This window comes from Triturus cristatus, chromosome 8 (assembly GCF_964204655.1).
Source record: "Triturus cristatus chromosome 8, aTriCri1.1, whole genome shotgun sequence".
Taxonomy (NCBI): domain Eukaryota; kingdom Metazoa; phylum Chordata; class Amphibia; order Caudata; family Salamandridae; genus Triturus; species Triturus cristatus.
Window position 1 is genome coordinate 1,128,248,015 of NC_140591.1, and position 23,294 is coordinate 1,128,271,308.

At 48.6% G+C, this 23,294-nt stretch overlaps 1 protein-coding gene across 2 annotated transcripts in view; it reads right to left on the minus strand.

The window, feature by feature from the left end:
• Positions 1 to 23,294, minus strand: part of NPAS2 (neuronal PAS domain protein 2) — a 491,193-nt gene that overhangs the window by 9,989 nt on the left and 457,910 nt on the right. For both annotated transcript variants that reach the window (XM_085622764.1, XM_085622765.1), the window contains exons 18-19: positions 16,245 to 16,337; positions 8,749 to 8,935 (exon numbers count right to left, since the gene is read on the minus strand). In XM_085622764.1, the coding sequence (XP_085478890.1) occupies positions 8,749 to 8,935; positions 16,245 to 16,337 (280 nt within the window). The remainder of the gene's footprint in view (positions 1 to 8,748; positions 8,936 to 16,244; positions 16,338 to 23,294) is intronic.

Genomic DNA, 23,294 nt, shown 5'->3' on the forward strand with positions numbered 1-23,294 from the left:
CCTTGTTCATAGTTCTCATCAACCATTCAGCTTTGCCTTTTGTCTGTGGCCAGTGTGGCGTCACCTTCTTGTGCCTGATATTTAGAGATGTGAGGTAGTGTGCTATTTCCTGTTTGTTGTAGGGTAGCCCATTATCTGTACTCAACTTCAGAAGCAGTTCATTAGTGGCCATGATATTTTCCAGCTTCTGCAGAATTTCTTTTGCAGCAACAGTATTCACCAGCTCAACCTCCAGATATATGGAGTAGTCACTGATTATGATCAGCTTTTGCTGGCCATCTGGGAGGTTGCCAAAATCCATACTGGCGCAAACCCACAGTAGTCAGAGTCTGTGGCTGGTCAGGAATCCTGGTGGCATGCCACATAATGCAGTTGTACCCAGTGGTCTCTACAACATCTTTGAGATTTGAAAATCAAAATCACACTTTGCTCTATAGCCTGCTCTTGGTTTTCGCCATGACCTGATGCCTTGCAAGTGCGAGTTGAACTATGCGGTCTATGAGGCTGCTTGGTACAATGAGCTGCAAGCCCCCGAGAGGAAAACATTCTGCCTACTCTGCCAGCTCTTGGTGGATATTGTACAGGGCTGTGAGCGCTCTTTGGGTTTCCAGGATCATCAGGGACCTGTGTGTTTTCAGTACCTCCGTCAGGCCTATCACCTACTTCTGCTGTGCTAGTTGCAAGTTGTTATTGCTTTGAGTTGCTTCCCTGATCACTGTCAGCATTATCGGCAGTGAATGGGACCCCTCCACTACATACAGGACATACTTCTCGGTTTCCACTGCTTCCTGTTCTTCTCGATGTGTTGCCGTTCATGGATGCCAGGACAGGTAGTCTGCAGGGTTGGAGGATCCCAGTCGGTACACCACTCTGAAAGAGTAATCCTGTAATTAGAAACCTTTCAATGCAAGGAGGGGTTCTGGACAAAGATCAGTGGATCTAAGCGATTAAACGCTTTTGGTCCATGTACACCACCATAGGGTACCCATACACATACAAGTGGAAGTGGCGGCACCCCCAGTTGATGGCAATTGCTCTGTGTTAAATTTGGGAATACTGCTGTTCCAGTGGAGTGTGTGCCCTGCTGGCATTAGCTACAGAGGCCCACTCTCTGCACGGTTGTTGTTGGGAGAGCACTGCCCCAAGGACAGTGCGGCTAACATCTACCAGTAGGGGCTTTGTCTTAGTGAGGTCAAAGTATGCAAAAGGTGCGTCAGTGGAGAGTGCTTCTTTGGTTCATTGGAACTTCACCTCATGGACCACATTTCAGGCCCACAGGACAGCTGTCTTTGTGAGTTCACTTAGTGGCTGTGTCAAAGCAGTCAGACCTTTGATGAATTGTTCACAATAGTTCACCATCCCCAAAAAGGTTCTCATCTCTGACATGCAAGAAAGGGCTGGTGCTGTTTTAATGCCTCTTACTTTAACAGAGACTGGAGGTATCCCATCTAATGAAAATTATTTGCCGAAGAACCTAACCCAGGTCTGCATGAAAGCACACTTTTCCTTGTGCAGCGTCAGGCCTTTCTGCTGAAGTCTTTGCAGAACTTTCCTCAAGAGGACATGATGTTCCTCTGTGGGCATTGCATATACTAGGATGTCGTCACTCATGTTCATAACCCATTTAGGCCAGACAGCTCTTTTCGGATCACATTTTAAAAGATTTCAGCCATGCTCTAGATGCTAAAGGTAAGTATCATGTAGAGGCGGAGGTCCATGTGTTTAGAAAATGTGGTTACATATCGTGAGTCGGGATGTAGCATTATCTTGGAGAACCATCCCTCCCCGCTCAGCTGCCGATTATGCCAGCCACCATGGGGGTCAGGTGCCTCTACCTTTTGATGACAACATTAGGTATTCCCATTTCTACACACATCCTCAACTCTCCTGGTTATATATCTTGACTCCTGCCAAATGGATTAATAGCACCCTTTTCCATTCTTCTTCAATACCTGTGGCTGTAAAGTACAGATTTAGCCTTTCTACCCACAGCTTCCATTTAGCTGCATGCGCACAAGGGGGACCCACGACTTCAAACTGCTCTATGGGAGATATGCACACCATGCTAGGCGCTTGGAGGCTGTATGTCCTGGGGGTGAATCTCTGCACCCTTCACTTCCCTCTTGTTTGGTATTTGCGGTGTGGGATATCCTAGGGTTGATGTGGTCGGTTCTGTCGCTGTTCCTTCACTAGTCAGGTACCCTTCACTGCTGCCACCCTTTCTCTGAATAGCTGGTCAAGACTTGCATGAAGGCGGTCCTGGCTCTTGCTAATAACGTGTATTTTTGCCAACATTTATGCAAATGGTTTTGGGTGCCTGCTTGTGTGAGTCATCGGCCAAATAGCTTCTTTAACTTTCTTGAAATTAATGTGGTCTATGAACCACTGCTCAGTTGTAGGTTTGATCTGGGCTATCAACCTCATTGCAATACTTTCCTTGGAAAATCACAAGTGTACACATTGCTCATTTGGCTGTTGTTGCAGCCTTTACATTAGACAGGCATAGTAAACAACATGGTAAGGGTTGTTTAGACTGTTCCCTTTAAATCACAGTCACTGTGTTGCAGACCTTTGTCGAGTAGACAATTCTGAAAGTGCAGGTCCTTATAAGGCACATGGCGCTAGCAATATGACACAATTGTTTACTCAGTGTCATATATGGCAATGTTGATTGACATCGCACAGGATCTGGTTCTCGTTCTTTAGTGGAATGGGTCGGTTCCCCGGTGCAATTGTCCAAAAGAGTGTAGTGAGATCGGGTTAGCAGGAAATCTATATTAAATGATTGTGTTGTGGTTTCATCTCCCTTAATGCAACAACAATGCAGTCACTTAAAAAAGATTTTCTTCTACTTCCATGGCCACTGGAATTATGCAATTGTGCGATCGCAGCAATTTTTGCATAATTATAGATTAGCCGCATTTGCCACATAATACATAATCCGTTGCATAATCTGCAGATTTGAACAAAACATTTTTTTTTCTTTTTCTAGCTCAAACTGCTGTAAAGATATTAAAAAAGCAGTAACACATGTTTCCACGAGCATAAGGCAATTTGAAATGGTTCACTGGTTGTTTATTGCTATATGTGGGTGTAAAAATGAGGTGCAACCAATGCACAGACAAAGTTAACAAGTGTAAAAATGACAAAAGTATGAAGTAATACTATAATAAAATATGCCGCATTATTCCGCTGAATTGACCTTTTCTTGCTGCATAATTTACTCAACCTTACCGCATAATTTCGCCCTCCTTGCCGCATAATTTGAGCGGCCCTGGAAATAGCAGTGGTGCCCCTCTTTTCTGTTGCCACATGAATGATTGCAGCAAAAAGTGCCTTGATGCTATTGCCTGTGAGTTTTTTTGACACACGTCTAACTATTCCTCAGGGTCCCCCAGTGGAGCATTATGTAAGAAAGCTGGTTAATAGTATTTGTGTCCCCATAGTTTCTGAAACCACTCTAAAATCTAACAATATGCCAGTTACATCGACGTTTTACTAGGAGCCACTAGAACTTGGGTTACCTGTTATTAATAAACAGTTCAAATCGTTAGCCTTCATGGAGTTTAATGTTTCCCAGTTTGAGTCCTCTGCAATTTTGGCTCTGAAGCTCTTCTAGGCCAGATTTATCAAGGTTTTGTGTCACCCTTGCACCATGCGAGGGGGCGCAAGGGCGGCGCAAAATCGAAGTGTGATTCATCAACCCACGCAAGGCCCGAGCGTGGCCCTGCATGACTTGATAAATCTGGAGTAAAGCAAGGCAGCGCAAATCACGGCCTTGTGTTACTCTGCCACAGGGAGGCGTTCCATGGGTGGAGGTTGGGTGTTCGCGTGCACTGACCCATGAATCTTGGTGCATTCCCAGATTTACCATTAGTGCTAGCCATAGGAATGCTTCAGAATGCTACGTCTCCCTAAGTGAGGCGTAACGAGGAGAAACGGGAAAATGCCTCTCAGAATTGTTGGTTCGTAGGAAAATGTCCCTTCCTGCACCAACAAATCCTGCCTACAACACAGGCACCCTTGCACTATGACGCAAGGTTGCCTGCATGGGCGCCAGGCAGCACGAAGTGCGCCAGAGCTAGGAAAGGACAGGAATGTGCTGTATAATGTTAACTATGGCACATTGCTGCCCTTTTTGTTTTTCACGCAGCGCAGCAAGGTGGCTTTCTTCATTGGACTGCGTGAAAAAAAAAGATAAATATGGGCCCTGGTATTAAAGGTAAGGGTACTGTATTTAAGAGAAAGCTTCAGTACCAAGACCGGCCTTGCAGTAACATCTTGGAATGAGGCCGGTCTGATGAGCAAGTTGAAGGATGCTGATGGAGTGGCTTTTGCTGCCTAGCTCACTCGATGTGCATTAGACATTTCATGTGGTGTGATGACCTAAAGTCATGGCTGGAATTCCGTGGGTTTAATATTTGCAGATAAGTTTATTTCCATGCTGCAGTAACATGCTTTCCCAATCACCTCTGCCGAAGTGGGATTTGTGTTTTACTGGTGAATTTGCTATCCACCACATGTATAATCACTGGCTTGGTCATGCATTCTTGGTTCCAGCAAAGCAAAGTTAGTACGTTTTTGAGAGGATGACTAACAATTTTTTCCGAAAAAATAGAGAATTGTTACTCCTCTACGGTCGATTTAGAGATAAATTATGCGTATTGACAGTACCTTGAAACCCTCCTACATCTCATAAGAGACCGTAAGAGGACTAGCCAAGAAACTTTCAAGTGAAGGTGACCTGAGCCCAGTGAGCACATTCATCTCTGTCCCACCCTTTATTATTTTCTGTGCTTTGATCCTGCTGTTGTTGCAGTGGTCCAAAACTCATTTAGTTTACTAGGTAGCCAGAGTGTGAGAGGCCTGTTTAGCCTAAGCGAAGCCTTTTGTGGGCTTACATCCATTCTGTGTGTCAGGCAGAGGTTGCTCCCCACATTACTATTAAGGCAGGCCCATCATGAGTTAGTATCAATGCGTTATCTACCCACAGTTTGTTCTGGAAATTTACATCTTTAATGCAACTCTGATAATTGTGCTGCAGTGTCCCTATAACACCTGCCTTGACCTCGAATTTGAATACTTAGCCAAATCTCTACGGAGGTTTAAGAAGGCTTTGTGAAGCTCACTTTCCTTGCAGACCCAGGGGCATATCTACAATAAACTGGCGGAGCACGGTGTTGCTCCAAAATTGGTAAAGCAGCGCTCCGACATTCTTAAAATGTAGGGATGTGCCGTATTTACAAAAATACGGCACACCTCTGCATTTCTCCTGGTGCCAAAAAGTCTGCCTAGCGCCAGCGCTGGCACCCTAGCGCCAGTTTGCTAGGGTCCCTGTGTTGCAGGGGCGATTGTTTATGTGCAGGAAGGGACACCTTCCTGCATATAAACAATCTTAACAGGTAATTTACTCTATTCATGTGTGCGGCAGAATACAGCACACGTGAAAAGAGCAATATACAAGAAGAAATAAAACATTTCTCCTCATAACACCTATTTAAGACCAGGCAATTCCTGGTCTTATTTTTTACACTGCCCCCTACCTTGTAAATATGGGGCAGCATCAAAAAGCAATGAGTGTGGTGGCGGAACACCCATTGCACGCCCCTTTTATGCTAAGTGCTGCGTGAATAGGGGCATTATTTACAAGGCAGCTTTAGGCCATGTTAAATGGCTTAACGCCACCTTGTAAATACAGCAAAAGACTTAACGCCACCAGAACGTCGCAAAAAGTGATGTTCTGGCGGCGTTTACTCCTTGTAAATATGCCCCCCAGTATCTAGTGCCCCAGTTAATATAGACGTCTAGTGTTCTCATTTTCTGGGTACCTGGCTGCCCCTTGAAGCTAGGGCACTGGAGAGAAAGCCTGCCATTGCTCTGGTGCCATGAGTAGACAGTAACCATAAACCGTTAAATAATATTTTTAATATTAGATCTGTTATTTATTTGTGCAATTTAAATCCCTGCTTTGTGGGTGAACATGCCAAGAAATGAGACTGCATTGATATCACCTTGGTAAGGCAGAATGTAGTTGCTGCCACATATAAAAATATCATGACCACCTATTCCTCCAACTACCACATTCAAGCCTTTAAAGGGCTTATTTACAAGCTCCTTGCGCCGCCGGCCCGTCACTTTTTCCCATATTAAGAGTGACGCACTGGCAGCGCAAGGGGCTTGTAAAAAAACCCTGAATGTATTTGAAATGCTGAATAAGGAAACACATTTTTCTCTATTCCTAAGAGGATGCTTTTTGTAAAACTGAAAAAGAAGAATTTCTTAAAGTCCGGAAAGAACCTAATCATCCTGGGAATTAATTATTTGGAGGAAAGCTTCATACAAGAAGATGGCTGAAGATAGAAAGGTGAATTTCACCTCATAGATTTGTACGATGCATGAGAAATACAAGGCACAATCATAGAAACTCTGGTAAGGATGGTGACTCTGTAGACCTTTGAGAAGATTGTCCAGCTCTAGCAACTCCCTTGTTGCAGAATGTAAATAATGCAATTATCAAGTGTGATACTCTTCAGACCATAGGAAAAGGAACCCTGATAATGCCTACATGCCAGAAGGTAAACAGAGCAGGGGCATGAAGCATGGCCATATAATCTACCTCCTAGGTCATACTGCTAAGTAAATTAAAGAACTGGGCTCACTTGGGGATTTACAATTACGCTTTTTACGAGGTCTGGGAACAACGGAGCAATAGCTAAGGGGCTGATTTAGAATTTGGTGGACATGTTTCTACGTCACAAATATCCTACTGACCATACTACATGTGCCTTGGTATATATTGCACTCCTGATAAGGCTGTGATATATCCGTCACTTTGTTTGAAGGAGTAACTCTTCAGCCATACTCTAAATTAGGCACTAGGTCTTCCTACTATAATGGCAAGAAATGCAAAATAGTTCTAGTCTTCATGGACTTGTCTCAACATTTTAATTTTTTAATAGGTAGAAATTGTTGTTCATCCTCAGAGAAAGGGGCGGAGAAGCCTCTGATCAACATCCTGATTCATCTCCACGCAATTTCAGATCCCTCAATAAGAATTGTAATGACATTGAATTAACCGAGCCTTTCCCATTCTTTAGAAAGGTACTGCATTTTGACCAGGCCTCATTTCATGTCTTTCACTTTGCATGCACCAAAAGTGCCACTTTTAAAAAGCATTTGACTAGGCCTTATATCATGTTTCATGTGCCATGTGTTTTCACTTGCACCAAATTGTGTGTGCCATTTTAAATGCAGCCTGTCTGAAACACAAAACAGAGCGATGCTTAATCTTGATGAAATCTAGCTCTATCAATGTGTACTGCAGAATTCTGTCTTAGGACCTTTCCTTTGTAATTTTAATATAAGTTTCATTTAGTAAACACTGTGAATGATGGTGCATTTATCTCTGGTAAATGCAATAGGCGTAAACGACTGAGGAGAGAGTATGATGCATAAAAAGAAAAATCACAACTACTTCCAAATGCTGTTAAATCCAAACTGTTGTTTATGGATCCAAAAACCATGGAGTAAAATTATTGTTGTTAAAGGACATCTGAAGCAGAGGGTCAAGATTTTCTGTGTGTAGGCATTCATTTTAACTGATAACCTACCTGGAAAACTCATGTGCCTAAAAGGCCTTTATGTGTAGGTGGGAAATATTCATTACAACTCAGTCATTACAACGCACTACCTTTACAACACAGCTGTTGCAACGTGACTGCCTTTACATCACATGCCATTACAACGCAGCCATTACAACGCACATCACTAGAATGCATGCCATTACAACGCATGCCATTACATCATCATCATCGTTATCTTTATTCGGATATGCATTATCCATAAAAGCACAAACATTACTCATAATCACATACATAGTCCATCATCATTAAAATAGAAACTCAACATTAAAACTAATCAATTAAAATATTACTAAATTATCCATATCTTGATATCATCAACGATGTTAAAGTGACAGTGTGCAAAGTGCAAATATTTCACAGAAAAGCAGCTAAAGACGAGCAAATCCTTAAATCTCAAACAGATTACAGTTAGCAGCATTAGGTGAAGGTGCAAGTGTGCATAGTACAAAATATAAATACAAGCAATACAAAATCCAGAAATGCATATTGTTCAGCCTAATCCAGCAGTCATTAATTCATAGAAAGACGTGAGCGGATGGCCATTTTCAAGAAAGTGCACACTCGGCATGCCATTACAATGCATTATAAGGTGAGTAATGGAGATTTTTCAAGTTTTAGGGTGTGTATGTGTTTTGGGGTACATGGGAATAGTAATTCTTAGTCCTACACTATCCAACACTTTCCCTACTGTTGCACTCATTGGAGTGGGAACAGTAATTTTTACACCTACACAATCCAACACTTACCCTACTGTTGCACTCACTGGAGCGGGAATAATAATTTTTACCCCTTCACTATCCAACACTTACCCTACTGTTGCCCTAAAAGTATTATGCGTTGTAATGGTATACGTTGTAATGGTATGCGTTGTAACGGAATGCGTTGTAAATGTAGTTTCTAAAAATGCTTTGTAATGGCATGCGTTGTAAAATCATGCGTTGTAATGGTAGCTGTGATGTAAAAACTGCATTGTAAAAGCATACGTTGTAAATGTTTGCGTTGTAATGTCATATATTCTGTGTAGGTGTACGTGCGCACACCAACATTGTATTACTACCTGTCTCTGAACAGGGCCCTAGAAGAAAACAGTACCATTTCACCTCACCTGAAGGGGGCAGTGCTGTTGTTGCTCTGACTTCTGCTGTTGGTGCTGGAGATGCGGAGCCTGATATTGCGGTGATTGCTGTCCTGTTAATCTGGAATGCAAGAGGGCTTGGCCCATTAGGGCAATAGATGTACTGCTGCCAGACGTGGGCACCTCTGCACTCCTATGCATTTGATGTTGAGAATACCTATAAAGAGACAAACAGCAAACTGAGGAGATAACGCTTATCCAATCTGACACCAGAGTAACCTTGCTTGGCGAAAACAATCAGATTCATATAAATATTACTCAGGACCGAGACAATGCTTCTCTTCCTTATCTTTAGGTTTGGCTAGAAACACTTTTTTTCGGTATGGGTGAGCTCATGTAATCACAAAAAATTATTTTAAACAGTAGTATAGAAGAGGGTGCCTTGGTCTTCCCCTTTCTTGATATCCTTTATCGCATTTCATTGGGTAAGAGTTGTGCCAGCCCATGTACAGATTACTTCCATTGTTCATAAGAGCTACAGAAACATTGTTAACACAGATCCTGTTCCAAATACAGAAGGATGGGGCTTTGCATGGTATACTCCCACGACAAATACAGTAGGCAGGGGTTTTATGTTGCCACATCGCTCACAGATATAATAGAAAGGGATTTTACATTGTGAATTGATAAACACAATAGGTAGGAGCTTTAGACTGCAAACTCTCTGACAATAGATTAAAAAGTGTGTTTCTATTGTGTACTATGTGACAAACATCTTAGGCTGGGGCTTTGCACAGTTTAACACTCAGAGACCATCTTGCACATTCAGGGTTTGCTAGAGAGGCAGTCTTTACATTGTGCACATTGGGAACTGTATCTTTAGAATTTAACTGTGTGCAAACTAAAATACTTTTTCTTTTTAGTTAAAAAAAAAAATTATACTGCAAAAGATAGTTTGACACAGTACATAACAATTACAAAGGAACTAATCCGATTCCCAACATACTTATCAAATAAAACCCAAAGGAAGTTCAATAAAACAAACATTGCCCACCACCCGTTTCTAGGGTGCCTCACAATAGGACTATCGAACAGGGGAAAGGGAATGGTAGAAGACGCTCCAAATCCAACAATCCACTTTTTTACATTGGCCTGCAACATCTCTCCTGTCCTGGCAGAGCCTGAAGAGGGGCCTGCCTGCAGAGGGACCACCAAAGCATCTCACGCGGCAGTGTTGTCTCCTCTTGGTTTCTGGGGGAGTCTATCCACAGCTACCACCATGTACCGGTCCCTCTCCAACTACTGGTCCAACAGCTCAGTAAGACCATTAATCATTTAATGTCACAGAGATTCATCTGAGATATGCCTAGGATAACCCAAGACCTCCTCAGGGGCTCCTTTCATAAGTTATGCAAGCGTTCCATGTCTATAATATTTGACAGCACTGGACCTCTTGCAGGGAGGACAAGTATGTGAACCATGCTGACTGAGGAAGCAGCTTCTCATATGAGCCCTGCCAAAACAAGAGTCCCTCAACCACTATTACATAACCTTGGTGACTCGTTACATCTTTGTGTGCTGTATATGGCCAACAAAATGGGGCCATGCTCTAGAGAACTGATGAGGCGCCACTATAATGGGTTTTGGCTGGCCTACCCCTTTTTCTTAACCCCTTCCACGCTCATGACGGAACCACGCCGTCATGAGTCACGGGCGGCGTGTGCTCATGACGGCGTGGTTCCGTCAGGCTGCAGCCGCTCCGCCCATGCGGCACTAATTCCCCGCCTGTGCGGGCGAAGTACTAAGTGGGCGGAGTCGTGATGGAACCACGCCGTCATGAGCACAGCTCGCCCGTGACTCATGACGGCGTGGTTCCGTCACGAGCATGGCGGCGCCGCGCTCACCCCGAACCCCCCCAGCGCCGCAGCGAAGGGGTTAAAAAATAAATACAATCACTGACTGGATATAGAATTATGAAGTGTTACTTGTGTGCTTTGGTGAGTTCTGAGGGGCAGATTTACAAGCCCCTTGCGCCACATTTGCATCACTTTTAACATGGGAAAAGTGACGCAAAAGTGGCGCAAGGGGCTTGTAAATCCTCCCCTGAATTTCTAACCCACATCACCTCCATGAATAAACCTTGAACTGCTCTTCCTTGTTCCCTTTATGGTAACGTGCTAAAGGGACGTGCTTAATGCTCTGTTTGGGTCCAACTGTAACATGGCTTCAGAATGTAAGAGACAAAAATCTCCAGCTGTCACACTTAGAGCATAGTACCACTTGATTGCCTTGGGACCCCCCACACACCAATTCCCATATTAACTTGCAATCGAGCTGCAATGATGTCGCCCACTGTCCCAAAAGAAACCAGACCTGCTAATCTACATCTCTCCACCTCTTCCAGAGCCATCAACTATGGTAGTGCAACCTCCAAAACTGCAGAGCCAGATGCAACAGATAAATCATATGTAGGACATCCTACTACATTTGCTACAAGCAGCGGGGCTGTACCGCATGAGAAGTCACACGGAGTACTCTCTACTCTAGAATGGCTGTTACGTCGAGATGTAATGACACAGCAGCATATGAAGTGGACTGGTGGGTGATATGTGTTGCAGTAAGCAACAAATAGCAGAGGTGCAGTAGTGTGCTCCCAGCCTCTCCTCTAGCAGTGATCATATTATGAATAACTGCTGAACTTACCCCACCGTCTCTTTCACTATATCTCTTTGGTTGATGACAGAGGTAGGTATGCTCCCTGTTGTGCTACACCAGTTTACCTTGTGCAGGAGCATAGCTTATTTAGGTAAATACACAAGTATGTGCTTTGAGGCACATGCACAGGATAGTGATCCTACCTAGTGGCAAACCAAGTGCTCCTATTAAGCTCTGTGTGTCACATATGCACACTGTGACTGAAGGGCACTTTGCTTCACATGCATGCTGTTTCAAAATGGGTTCCGCCCATTTAGTGCACCCACATTTTTTGCTTTTTTGGTCACCTGGTATTGGTCTTTTTACTGTGGGTGAGTCTCACTACATGTGTATCACATGGCAAACGGAATGCATGTGTTTACTGCCAGAGTCCGCTTTTCAAGATTGGGCCACACCTAGACAGCTAGCTTAAGGGGCAGTTGGCTGGTTACATGTGAACATGTGAAGTGTGCACATGTGTGAGGGCTGCACGTGTGAGACTACTGTTGTACGCAGCCCGGTAACTGTGCACAGGTAGCCTGGTGCATGGCAAACTCTGAAAGGTTCGATATTGACCTGAGGTAGGCCTTATAATATTAGCGGGCACTCATAGGGAGAGTCAGTACAGTTTACTGTTTTGTCTGCAGTGACACTTTAATATTTACATAGGGAAAATTTCCCTTAGAGAGCAGTTTTGCTTCCCTTTAGCCTACAGAGTCCATCAAGATTTAAAAATGGGAAGAAACATGGGTGCCAAGAATTATGTAAGTCCCAAGCAGATATATGTACATCTTATGGGTCGTCCAGAATTCGCACATTTCCCTTACTCAGCTAAGAATCGGAGCCAGAGATCATTCTGGGAGTATTATACATAGCCTCATATTGCTAAACTTTGAAAACATGTGTACACATTTTTATATTGGAACCACTGTCAGTAGTGCAGTCAGAGCTTACAACATTTACTGAGAGAGCTGACCCTAATATTAAAGGTTTTCAATTAATTAACCATAAATGCAAGTTTGAACACCATTAACATATGGACAAAAATATTACTTTAACTGCAGACATTGCCCTCCCCTGATCCATAATGTGGCACTGTAAACTGGCAGACAAAGGGTTTGTGCTGCAGGGGTTGGGCCTACTTGTCCCAAGGACAAAATACACATGAAAACTTGTTGCCCGTTGACCCCAAATAATATGTCCTGGGCGTTGGGCTATAGGAATTCCACATCCCTGCAATGGATTAAAAAAATGTTTATAAGGCCCACAATTAAACTTAAACTTGCCCTGCCTGGCTAGCAATACAATAGTTGCCACTTATAGCAAAGGCGGGAACACCCTTTAAGTTGTAGATGCGCCAGATCCATCCAAATATGTTTCTCATAAATGTTGTATAAGAAACCCCATATGTCCAATGAATTCCCAGTCATCAGTGTGTAACTACTCATTAATATGGAAAAACAATGGGAGAGAAAGGGTTTCTTTGTGTTGGGGTTACTCCTATTCCCCTTGAACAAATTCTAACAAACAATAGAAGGAGTACACCCTCCAAGATCAATTGATATCTACGAGATAATGAGAGGTGCACTACAAAGGAAAAATCCTTTGTTTTGTAGAAGACCCCTCACTCACCAACCTAGTTGGTGACATGCTTCATCATCGGGGTCCCACCCGGAGGCCGAGTGCCATCCGGGTGTGCTACGACACCTGACTACAGTGGAGCTGGTATTTTTTGTGTTAGTGCAAGTGCTAGGAAGTGATTTTTAAAAATTGGTCAGGTTTAACTCTCTATAAAAAAATTGTTTAATTATGGAGCAACTGAACAATGTTTAAAACAAATTGAAGATACCCTATAAGGTTAAATTGACCTGTGGTATCTTAGGAAGAAAATTGTGAAGTGAAGTGAAGTTGGTCTACATGTTTCAACCTTGGTGGAAAAAATCTCCAGGTTTTCTTCAGGACCGGTGGTACTAACCAGGGTGGTATACACACGCTAAGGTGTACCCTGCTCTTGGTTAGAATAAAAGTTCCTACTGTATATCCAGTCGGAATGTGCCTGTGGAGGAAAACAGAAAGGAAAACAATATATACACAACTTGTATGTTATGTAATTTGCTATCAACTCGGGCTCCTCTCAATCATCAATCAAAAATGCTATGTCATGACTGTGAGTGGCTAGCTTACCAGTCATCCTGTTTAAAATGAAACAGTATAACTGTACTCAGTTGTGGATTACGAGTAGCAATCATCACTGTGGGCTCCAATATGCTCATGTTATCATTCCATCTAGCCATCATTAATCAGACAGGTGAAATGGTGCACTCACACGGTAATTGCCGGGGTGCAAGTAAATCGTGACAAGTGGTATTCGTTCAAGTTATCACTCCATCTTTTCACCAATAATCAAACAGGTGATATAGTGCACTCATACGGTAATTGCCGCGGTGCACGTAAATAGCGACGAGTGGTCAAGTGTCAAGCACAAGTGCCAATCGTCCCACACGTAAAACACACAGTGCCAGTACCGGATTCATACCGACGTGTGCTTACACACTAGTTCGCATAATCAACATCATCGTACTCTCGAAACAAACGTGCAAAGGGCGGAAAAAGTGGGAAAGTTGGTCTTACTGCGATGCGGGGAGAAAGTGTCTCGAAGGTGCCGAGAACACGAATTCAGGATTTTCCTTGAATCTACGGGTAGAAAAGGGTAAGTGGACCTGAATGATCAATACAGAGAAAGGCGTGGTGCCCACCCACGGGGTCTAGTATACTTACTTTGTGGAAAGAAAGATAGGCTGATTCACCTACAACATTCAAATAGCTGCTAAATAAAATTGTCACACTGAAGTCTGCATCAGTCTAGGCCCACTTCCTAGTGGTTCATGCCTCACTTGTTACTTATTTAAAGTTGCATCAAATATACATTAAAGCCCTCAGCATGTACCTGAAGAATATCCTGGGTTGATATTAGAGGCCTCAAATATGAAGAAGTATTGAAATGGTGTATAGTATTTCTACCAAACCAAGCTAGACTGCTAACATTCAACAGCATTTTATTGTATGTAATGGAAAAGAAACTTCTAACTATATTAGACCTCCATTGGCCGAAGATGAAAAAGACGAAAAAAGAACTGGCCACAATTTTTTTGCCTAGTTTCACATGTTCCTCCATTGTCAAGTGGGTTTCAAGCAACGCAACCAAATGCACTATCCTGAGTCAAACGTGGGACCAATTTCTATACTTCTTGACGACCCCACTGATACCCTTCACATTCCATGTAAGTGACTTAATTCTGCCATATCCAAGAACTATTAACTAGATATGTGTTACAATAACTAGATCAGCCATTGCCTGTTCCTTGCACCATTTACCAGAACACTCATTATACACACAAACCAAATATATAATAATCAAACTCAAATCCCCCTTCCCCATAAGGCCAGAATGAGTCACAGCAATGAAGGGCCAGCCAGAGACACTATCTTATATCGGAGAGATTGATGGTAACTGAGCGGGTCATGTGAAGGCAAGATGCCCTATGACACAAGAGAGAGAGGAGAAGTAAGCCACATGTCACTCGAGAAGTGGATTTATAGCTCTTGTACGAGCGGACCACAAGGTCAGAAATCCACAGATGAGCTGGAACAGCTCGTACACTGTGTCTGCTGTGCTGCATATTCATAAGTGAATAGGAATAAACAGATAAACAGATGAATCAGTATTATCCACTCAGTTTAATCCATGCATGTCGATAATCTCTTTAAAACATAGGTTCCTCAAACTGTACAGCACATTCTGCTGTATCAAATGAATGGTTTGAGCCACATACATCGGTTGAGTGCTTAACTGGAGGGAATAGAGAGTAAGGTACATTTATACCTCTGAGTTTGTCTTATAGATCATTGAATGTCTTCATTCGGTGTTGAGTGTCCACCGCAGCACAATTAAGAGATCTTGTTACAATTAACAAAATGTGACTTATTTTCCTAGCTTCTGTCTAAACTCACTATTATCACAGAGCTCCCTGCGTTGCCTAGGAACAAAAACATAAATAAATTCAGCACAGGGGCTGAATTCTTTAAGTTAGGAAATTGTCAAGAATTCAAGGAGTACTGTAGTGAATCGCAGTCAGTCTTAGATTTCTTGGTGTACTCAAGTGTGCATATTTTATACACCAGATGGACATTTCTATATGAGCAAATGAAGTGAAAAAATACATTAGTACTTGCAACTTTCCTTTTTCCACAGAGATCTCTTCATCAAATGTTTTCAGACTTACATTGTCATTGGCTTCAGGTCTTTTATGAGAAGCATTTGAAACGTTGTCAGAATGGTTCGAACTAGGCTAGGTGTATTGAGCTAATTCCTTCACAAATTGCATGTCTGTGAATGGCTTAATATCTGCAACATTTCATTGTGATTTAGATACAAAGCAGGTGTAGTTCTGATCAATATTTGCTTGTGTCTGGTTATATTTAGACTCCCTGCCATAACCCTTTGTATCCTTAGAATAACACCCCTCATAACTTCTTGGGGGCCATTTTTAATGTTGTCTTGTTTGCTTAAGTTACTGCCTTGAAGCTATCTATGTTTATTTGTGTTTAGGTTGGCAATGGAGTACAGCGTACATCCTGCTGGCCCTTTCAGATTCCAGCGAATAGAAATGGAAAAAGTATTTTGAAAAGGAAAACTTAAGAGTATAGCAAGACAGAAGAAGCAAAGCTGCGTTTTCAGTTCTTTTCAGATGATCAAGTAGTCTATGAAAAGTATGAGGCAAGGTGAATTAGTGTATGCTATCAATCCCTTGGTTCTGTCGCGGGATACATACTTAGCTTGTGTTGGAGACCCACTATTGTCTGATGATCGCCTTGTGCTGCATGAGGTCGGCATCATTGGTTGGATTGGCTGACTCAGCAACATCCTTTGAGGGACAAAGCAGACCGATAATGATTTGGAATGTAAATAGATTCGAATGAGATGATATCATGTTGGCATCTTTAGCCAAAAGAGACATAGTTCATGATATTTGCATTCACAGCCTGCCCACAACTTTTCCATAACTTTATACAACTAGTCAAAAGTGGTTCTGTCCAGTAACACAGTGTACGTGAATTGAAGGAAGAACATTCAAAAGCTCAAGTAGGAAGTAGTTTAATACTTATATTTTACTTACTCAATTCCCTTGGAAAAGGAAGAGATGATGAGAATGAACTGATTCAGAAATTACATGTTGCACAATCAATCACTGTCTCCTTTTTTACGTTTAAGAGGTTTGCACAGTTTGTTATTTTCACGATGGAGTTGAATCTCTAATAATGAGTAATATATCTATTTAGGGTATGGAGCCCATCCACAAAAAATATTCTAAATTGATCATCTCTGTTTTATGGCATGGTTTGGCTGCCGAGCTACCAATTTATGCCAATTAGGAATTTTTTTTGATAAACAAGTTTTATTGTTTTAAACAGCACAATAACAAAAACAGTCTGGTATTCCGAATCAGTATCACACAGCAAAACATTAGGAAGCACCCCCCGCCCCCCCCGCCCCCAGAATCCTCCCCCCAGCCCCCACACCGCCCCATTAAGGTATGTTGCCTAGCCATTTCCCCCAAACCTTTCGGTATTTCTTGGGGCATCCTCGTGCCTGATAGAGAGTACGTTCCTGCGCCGCGCACCAGTCCACCCCAGCGCCCCATTTGGCCACACTTGGCGGCAGCGGCTGCTTCCATGCCGCAGCAATGTCGCGCTTGGCCACCATCAAGGCCGTCATGAGAAACAGTTGCTCTGAGCGCGTGCCATCCAAGCCATCCGTGATGCCCAGCAGCGAGTGTCTTGGATCATGGGGCACCTCCCACCCCAGGACCTCCGTAAGTTCGGTCTCAATGCCCCTCCAGAACCCCTCCAGGGCCGGGCAGGACCACACCATATGCAGGAAGTCTGCCGGGTCGGAACCACATCGGGGGCAGGCCGCATCCCCGGAGAGGCCCGCACGGTGAAGGCGAGCTGGTGTGAGGTACGCCGCGTGGAGATAATAGATTTGGATGAGTCGCAGCTTAGCGGAAGCCGTCACCAACCGGGGGGCCATAAGGGCGTCCCGCCAGTCGGCCTCGTCCAGGGGACCCACCCATCCCTCCCAGCGCTCCTTAAGACCCGCAAGGGATGTAGGGGTGCAGTTAATGAGGGAGCGGTAGATCCTGGAGATGCCCCCCCTCCCCAGGTTGCCCAGCAGAACCTGAGCCTCCGGAGGGCTGTGATCCGGCAGCCAGACGTCCAGTGGCGTGTAGGTGCGTATGGCGTGGCGCAGCTGGAGGTACCGGTAAAATTGGGAGGAGTGAAGGGAGAAACGCGCTTGCAGCTCCGAAAAGGAACACATCCGCCCGCCCCGCCAGACGTCCCCCAGCTGGGATATGCCGATAAGATCCCATGATTTGAAGCCTTCCAGCGTTGTGACCTCCCGCAACCACGTCCCGTGCCACAGGGGAGTGACCCGGGTCAACCGTCCCGTCCATCGGGTGAGGCGGAGCGCCGCTCTCCAGGACAGGAACACAGCCCTGGTGATGTCCGGGCAAGAAGCAGGGATGGGGGCGCCGTACAGGCGGTCTTGGATGTCGGAGAAGCCCAAGCCGTGAAGTTCCACCCTGTAGGCCGGGTCGGACCAACCCCCTCCATACCAGTCGTGAATGACCAGTAGGCGGGTGGCCATGTAGTAGAGGTAGAGATCAGACATGCCCAGGCCCCCGTCAAAGGTGGGAATACGGCACGTCGACAGAGCCAGCCGCCGCCTCCCCTCGCCCCAGAGAAATCTCGTCGCCATCCCGTCGAGCTCGCGGAACCACGGGCGCGGAAAGGAGAGGGGAGTGTTTTGCAAGACATACAGAAACCGGGGAAGGATCATCATTTTGTAGAGGGCGACCCTTCCCAGCGGGTTGAGGGGCAGCTGCTGCCACCGCGCCAAATCGACCTTGGCTCTCTTGACCAGGGGGGAGACGTTGAGCGCCCAGCTTAGCTCCGGGAGGAGGGAGACCCAAATGCCCAGGTACTGAAATGTTAAGCGACGCAGAGGGATGGTCTCCTGCCAGTCAAAGCATTCCCTGGAGGGGTGCAACGGTACCAGGACCGACTTCCGTGGGTTGAGGGAGAGACCCGACGCCCGGCCGAAGCGGCTCAGGATGGATAGTGCGCGCGGTCCGGAGCTCGCTGGGTCCCCCAGGTAGAGGAGGACATCGTCCGCATAGAGGGCGATTTTGTCGGCTTCCAAGCCGGGCCACTCCCACCCCCGAAGGAGGGGATCGGATCTAATCAAGGCGGCCAGAGGCTCCATCGCCAGGGCGAAGAGAAGGGGCGACAATGGGCAACCCTGCCTCGTCCCCCGGCCAATCCGGAAGGGCCTTGACAACGCACCATTGACCAGCACTCTGGCACGGGGCCGGGCATAGAGGACTCGCACCATCCCCAGGAACCGGGGGCCAAAGCCCATACGGGACAGGACATCGAAGAGGTAGGCCCACCCCACCGAATCGAAAGCCTTCTCGAAGTCAACGAGGAGGAGGGCGAGGTACGGGGTCAGTCGATGGCGATGGGCCAAGGCCACATGGAGACGGCGCAGACAGTGGCGCGTGCCCCGAGCGGGCATGAAGCCACATTGATCCGGGTGGACCAAGGTCGACAACATGGGCTTAAGTCGTTGGGCCAGAACCGCCGCATAGAGTTTCACATCAGTATTGATGAGCGAAATTGGGCGATAGGCCGCTCTATCAGCGGGCGGCGGCGTGGATTTGGGCAAAACCACAATCGTGGCCAGGTCGGATTCCAGGGGGAAGAAACCCCTCTCAAGCGCCTCCGCATAGTGGGCTCTCAGCCGCGGGACCAGGGTGTCCTTATAGGCCGCAAAGAATTCCTGAGGAAAACCGTCCGGTCCCGGTGTCTTCCCCGTTGACGTACGCCCGATTGCCTCCCCGATCTCCTCGGCGGAGATGGGCGCCTCCAGGCTCTCCATTTCGTCCGGCCGAAGCCGGGCCAGGCAGGCGCTCCCGGACGCGAGCAGGGCGTCCAGAGAAAGGTCCGGCGCACGCGCTCGGTAGAGCTGGGAGTAGAACTGGGCAAATGCCTCCGCCATAGCCACGGAGGAGGACTGGAGCACCCCCGAAGAGTCGGCAATCGCCGGAATGATGCGCGACGCCCTGGGGTAAGTGGCCAGGCGGTGCAATAGTGCACCGTTCTTGTCACCCCAGCCGTAGACCCTCGCTACCGAGGACTGCCAAAGAAGCTTGGCCGCCTCGAGGGACCGCTGACAAATCTCCTGACGAAGGAGCCGCAACTGTCGGTCCACCGCCGGGTCGTCATGCTCGGAGAGCGACTGCTCCAGCCGCAACGCCCGGGCCTCGCAGGCAGTGAGCTGCTGCAGCTGTGTCTGGCGGTGCCGCACCACCTGTGCCTTGGCCGCCCCCCTGATGGTTGCCTTGCAAGCCTCCCAGAGGGTGCCTGCAGACGAGACAGAGCCCTCATTGGCACCATAGTAATGAGCGAGCTCAGTGCCGACCGTCTCGCGCACTGTCTTGTCCTGGAGGAACCAGGCGTTGAACCTCCACACCGGCCTGGCCGCGTGAGGCGGGGGGCCCAGACCCAGGAGGACTGGCGAGTGGTCCGAGATGCCCCTGGGAAGGATGCGGACATCCTGGACACTTCCGCACTCGGTGGGGGGGACAAAAACCATATCAATACGAGCGTGAGAGTGGTGAGCGGCTGAAGTGTGGGTGTATTGACGGTCGTGAGGATGCCAAAGCCTCCAGGCGTCGCAGAGGCCCTGGGCCTCCGCCCAGCCCGCCAGCTGTCTCGCTCGCGCGGCGCGGGAGTCCGAAATCGGTCCCGACGAATCCAGCTGAGGGGCCAAGACCGCATTAAAATCGCCCCCAAGCACGACAGTGCCCACGGGGAGAACTTCTAACAACGAGGCGACGTGGGATAAAGCCTGCGACAGTCCCGAGGGGGGCACATAGAGTGAAAGGAAGCTGACCGGGCGACCCTCCAGCGTACCACAAATGGCAATCCCGATTCCCAGGGGCGCACGGGCCACCCTCTGAAGGACGAAGGGGAAGGAACGACGCAGCAGGACCGCCACCCCGCGGGAACCACGGGAGAACCCCGAGTGCCACACCCGGTCGTAGCCATAGCGCGCCAAGAAAGGACATTTTTCCCCAAGGAGATGGGTCTCCTGAAGGAGGAGGACGTCGGCCCCAACGCGCTGAGCATATTTAAGGACCGCCGTGCGCTTATGCCTATCCAGCAGGCCGTTCACATTCCAGGACAGGACGTGCAGCTGTGCCTTGGGGGTCACGTCAGCCATGGATGCAACGGGTACATCGGGACATAGCAGGGTCGGAGCCACCCCAGGGGTGTCGGGAGGACATCATGTCGTACTGGTGCGCCGGGAGGAGGGGAGGATCGCCCAGGACCCGCGGGGAAAGCAGGGGGCAGGCAACAGGGGACCAGGAGCGCCCGGCCAGGAGCGGGCGGCAGCAGACTGTGGGCAGGAGCCAGCGCGGAGCGCTGCAATGACGCCCGCGGGAGGAAGCCAAGGGGCGCCAGGACGGGAGCGAGCAGCAACAGGCCGCGTGCGTGGGCAAGCGCTGGGCTTTGCAGTAACGCTTGCAGGAAGCTGCGATACGGCGCGCCCATGGAAGACCAGACATGAACGAAAAGGACCACCCCCCCGAGGAGGAGTATCCAACAAAACATCCAACAAAACCCACCCCTTAACCCCCAACCCCCCACCCTACACTTCGGGAACTGAAGCATCTGTCGCCCTAACATCAACAACTATTACAGAAGCCCCAAGCGAGCGCTCGGGTGTCAAGAGCGTGGTGGACCCCTCCAGAAGTACGGATGCAAGTGTTCCGGCCTAGACTACTACTCATGGGCGGAGATCCGCTGAGTCCAGGACCGTGGCGGCGGCCCCAGCCGCGGGACCGGGCCACCAGAGCTGCTACCAAGATGGAAGACCACCCCAAGTCAAATGACCGGGCTGCGGGAGAGATCAGAAAGGTCCACAGGCGCGATGAGGGGGGTCAGGGACGGGTCTGGCGGTCGCGGCGACCGGCTCCGGAGGCCCCCAGCCGCCTGAGTAGATGTCCCGGATGAGGCAGACGATTCCCTCGGCATCCTGCCCGACCTGCTCGTGGACCGAGGCCCAGCCGTCAACCCCCCCCCGGGGCCGCCGGGACTGTGTGCGTCTTCTACGGCGTGGGCGCGGAGGCCTGGTTGTGTCCAGATCCGTAGGCCTCCGGGCCGGGGACGCTCGCCCAGATTGTTGCAAGGGGCGCTCCTCAGTGAGCCAAGTCCATGCCGCCCGAGGAGTGTCGAAAAACAAGGTCTTAGCCTGGAAGACCACACGGAGGCGGGCCGGGAACTGAAGTTGGTATCTAAGACCCAAGGAGCGCATCTTATGCTTCACCTCCAGGTATGATCGGCGTTGCTCTTGAACCTCCCGGGTGTAGTCGGGGAAAACCATGATGGTATGGTTATTGAAGGACAAAGGAGACTGCGCCCGCGCCTCCTTCAGAATGGCATCCCTGTCCCTGAAGTTGAGGATCCGCAGGATGAAGGGGCGCGGTGGGGCCCCCACCGGAGGTTTGGCGGCCAACGACCGGTGCGCTCTTTCCACCACGAACCAGGTGGACAGGCTGGCCGCGGGCATCCAGGACTTAAACCATTTCTCAAGAAAGTCATCGGTGCGGCCAGATTCCACCCCCTCCGGAAAGCCCACCAGGCGGAGGTTGTTGCGGCGGGCCCGGTTTTCGGCATCTTCTGCCCGCCGATGCAGTTCCTTGGAGTGGGTCGTGAGCTCCCGGACCTGATCTTGGAGCTGCCGGATGTCGTCCTCCGCGGTCGAAATGCGGGATTCCGTCTCGGTGATGCGGGCCGTGGCATTGCGAAGATCCTGTCGAAGGAGCGCCACGTCCACCTTCACCTCCCCGACCATCCCCTCCAAGGACGTGCGGGAGGCGGTGATGGCCTGCAGAATGGCGGCAAGGTCCGTGCCAGGAGTCGGCGCCGCCTCCCCCCCAGCTCCGGGGGGCTCAGAGGTCGTGAAGCGGTCAATCTTGGTCTGGTGGGGTGCAGCCGCCGACTTGGCACCCCGTTCCTTGCCCATGACTGCCTTCAGGGCGCGTGCGCCGGTGCTCAGGCGCCGCGTGGCTCGCCGTCCCAGTGTCCCCACTGCCAGCCGGTGCGGATTCGGGGGATAGGGGTGGTGCCCTCACCCCGGTATGACGGGCCGCCGGGGGTGCCGCCGCCCCGCGAGAGGCGGTCCAGTGTGGTAGAGTCTCTCCGCTGCTCCAGGTACAGGGCCCGCGACCAATCAGGCCCCCGCAGCGGCCTCTCGGGCGTATTCCGGCGGCGCTCCCCGCCGCGATCGGCAAAGGAACCTCTCCCCGAGGAGGGGGGGGGGAAACAGGGGGCCCTCTCCGTCCAGCGGGCGACGAGGGAGGGGAGCGCGCGGATCCCAGTGTGGCGATGGGCCCCCGCCGCCAACCGCCGACGCCGGCACCTGTCGTGGGCACCGTCGCGTTGTTCGCACCAGTTCTCGGCCACCACCAGGAAGGAGTCCAAGCCCTCGCGCAGGTGCGCGTCTCTCACCTCTGATCGGCGTTGTCTCGGGGTCCTTGCAGGTCCCAGGCGTCCCGCGGGTACAGCGTACACCTCTCCACACCGGGAGCGGGCAGTGGGTGGGGGGGGGCCCGGCAGCACCAATCCAGCATAACCTCCCCGTCAAATCGCCGCCTCAGGCACCAGAGCGCGACACCACTCCTGTGTGGGGCCCACCACAGGCCCCGAGGGGGGGGCCCAGCCTCCACGAGGGCGCCCTGCCAGCAGCCAAT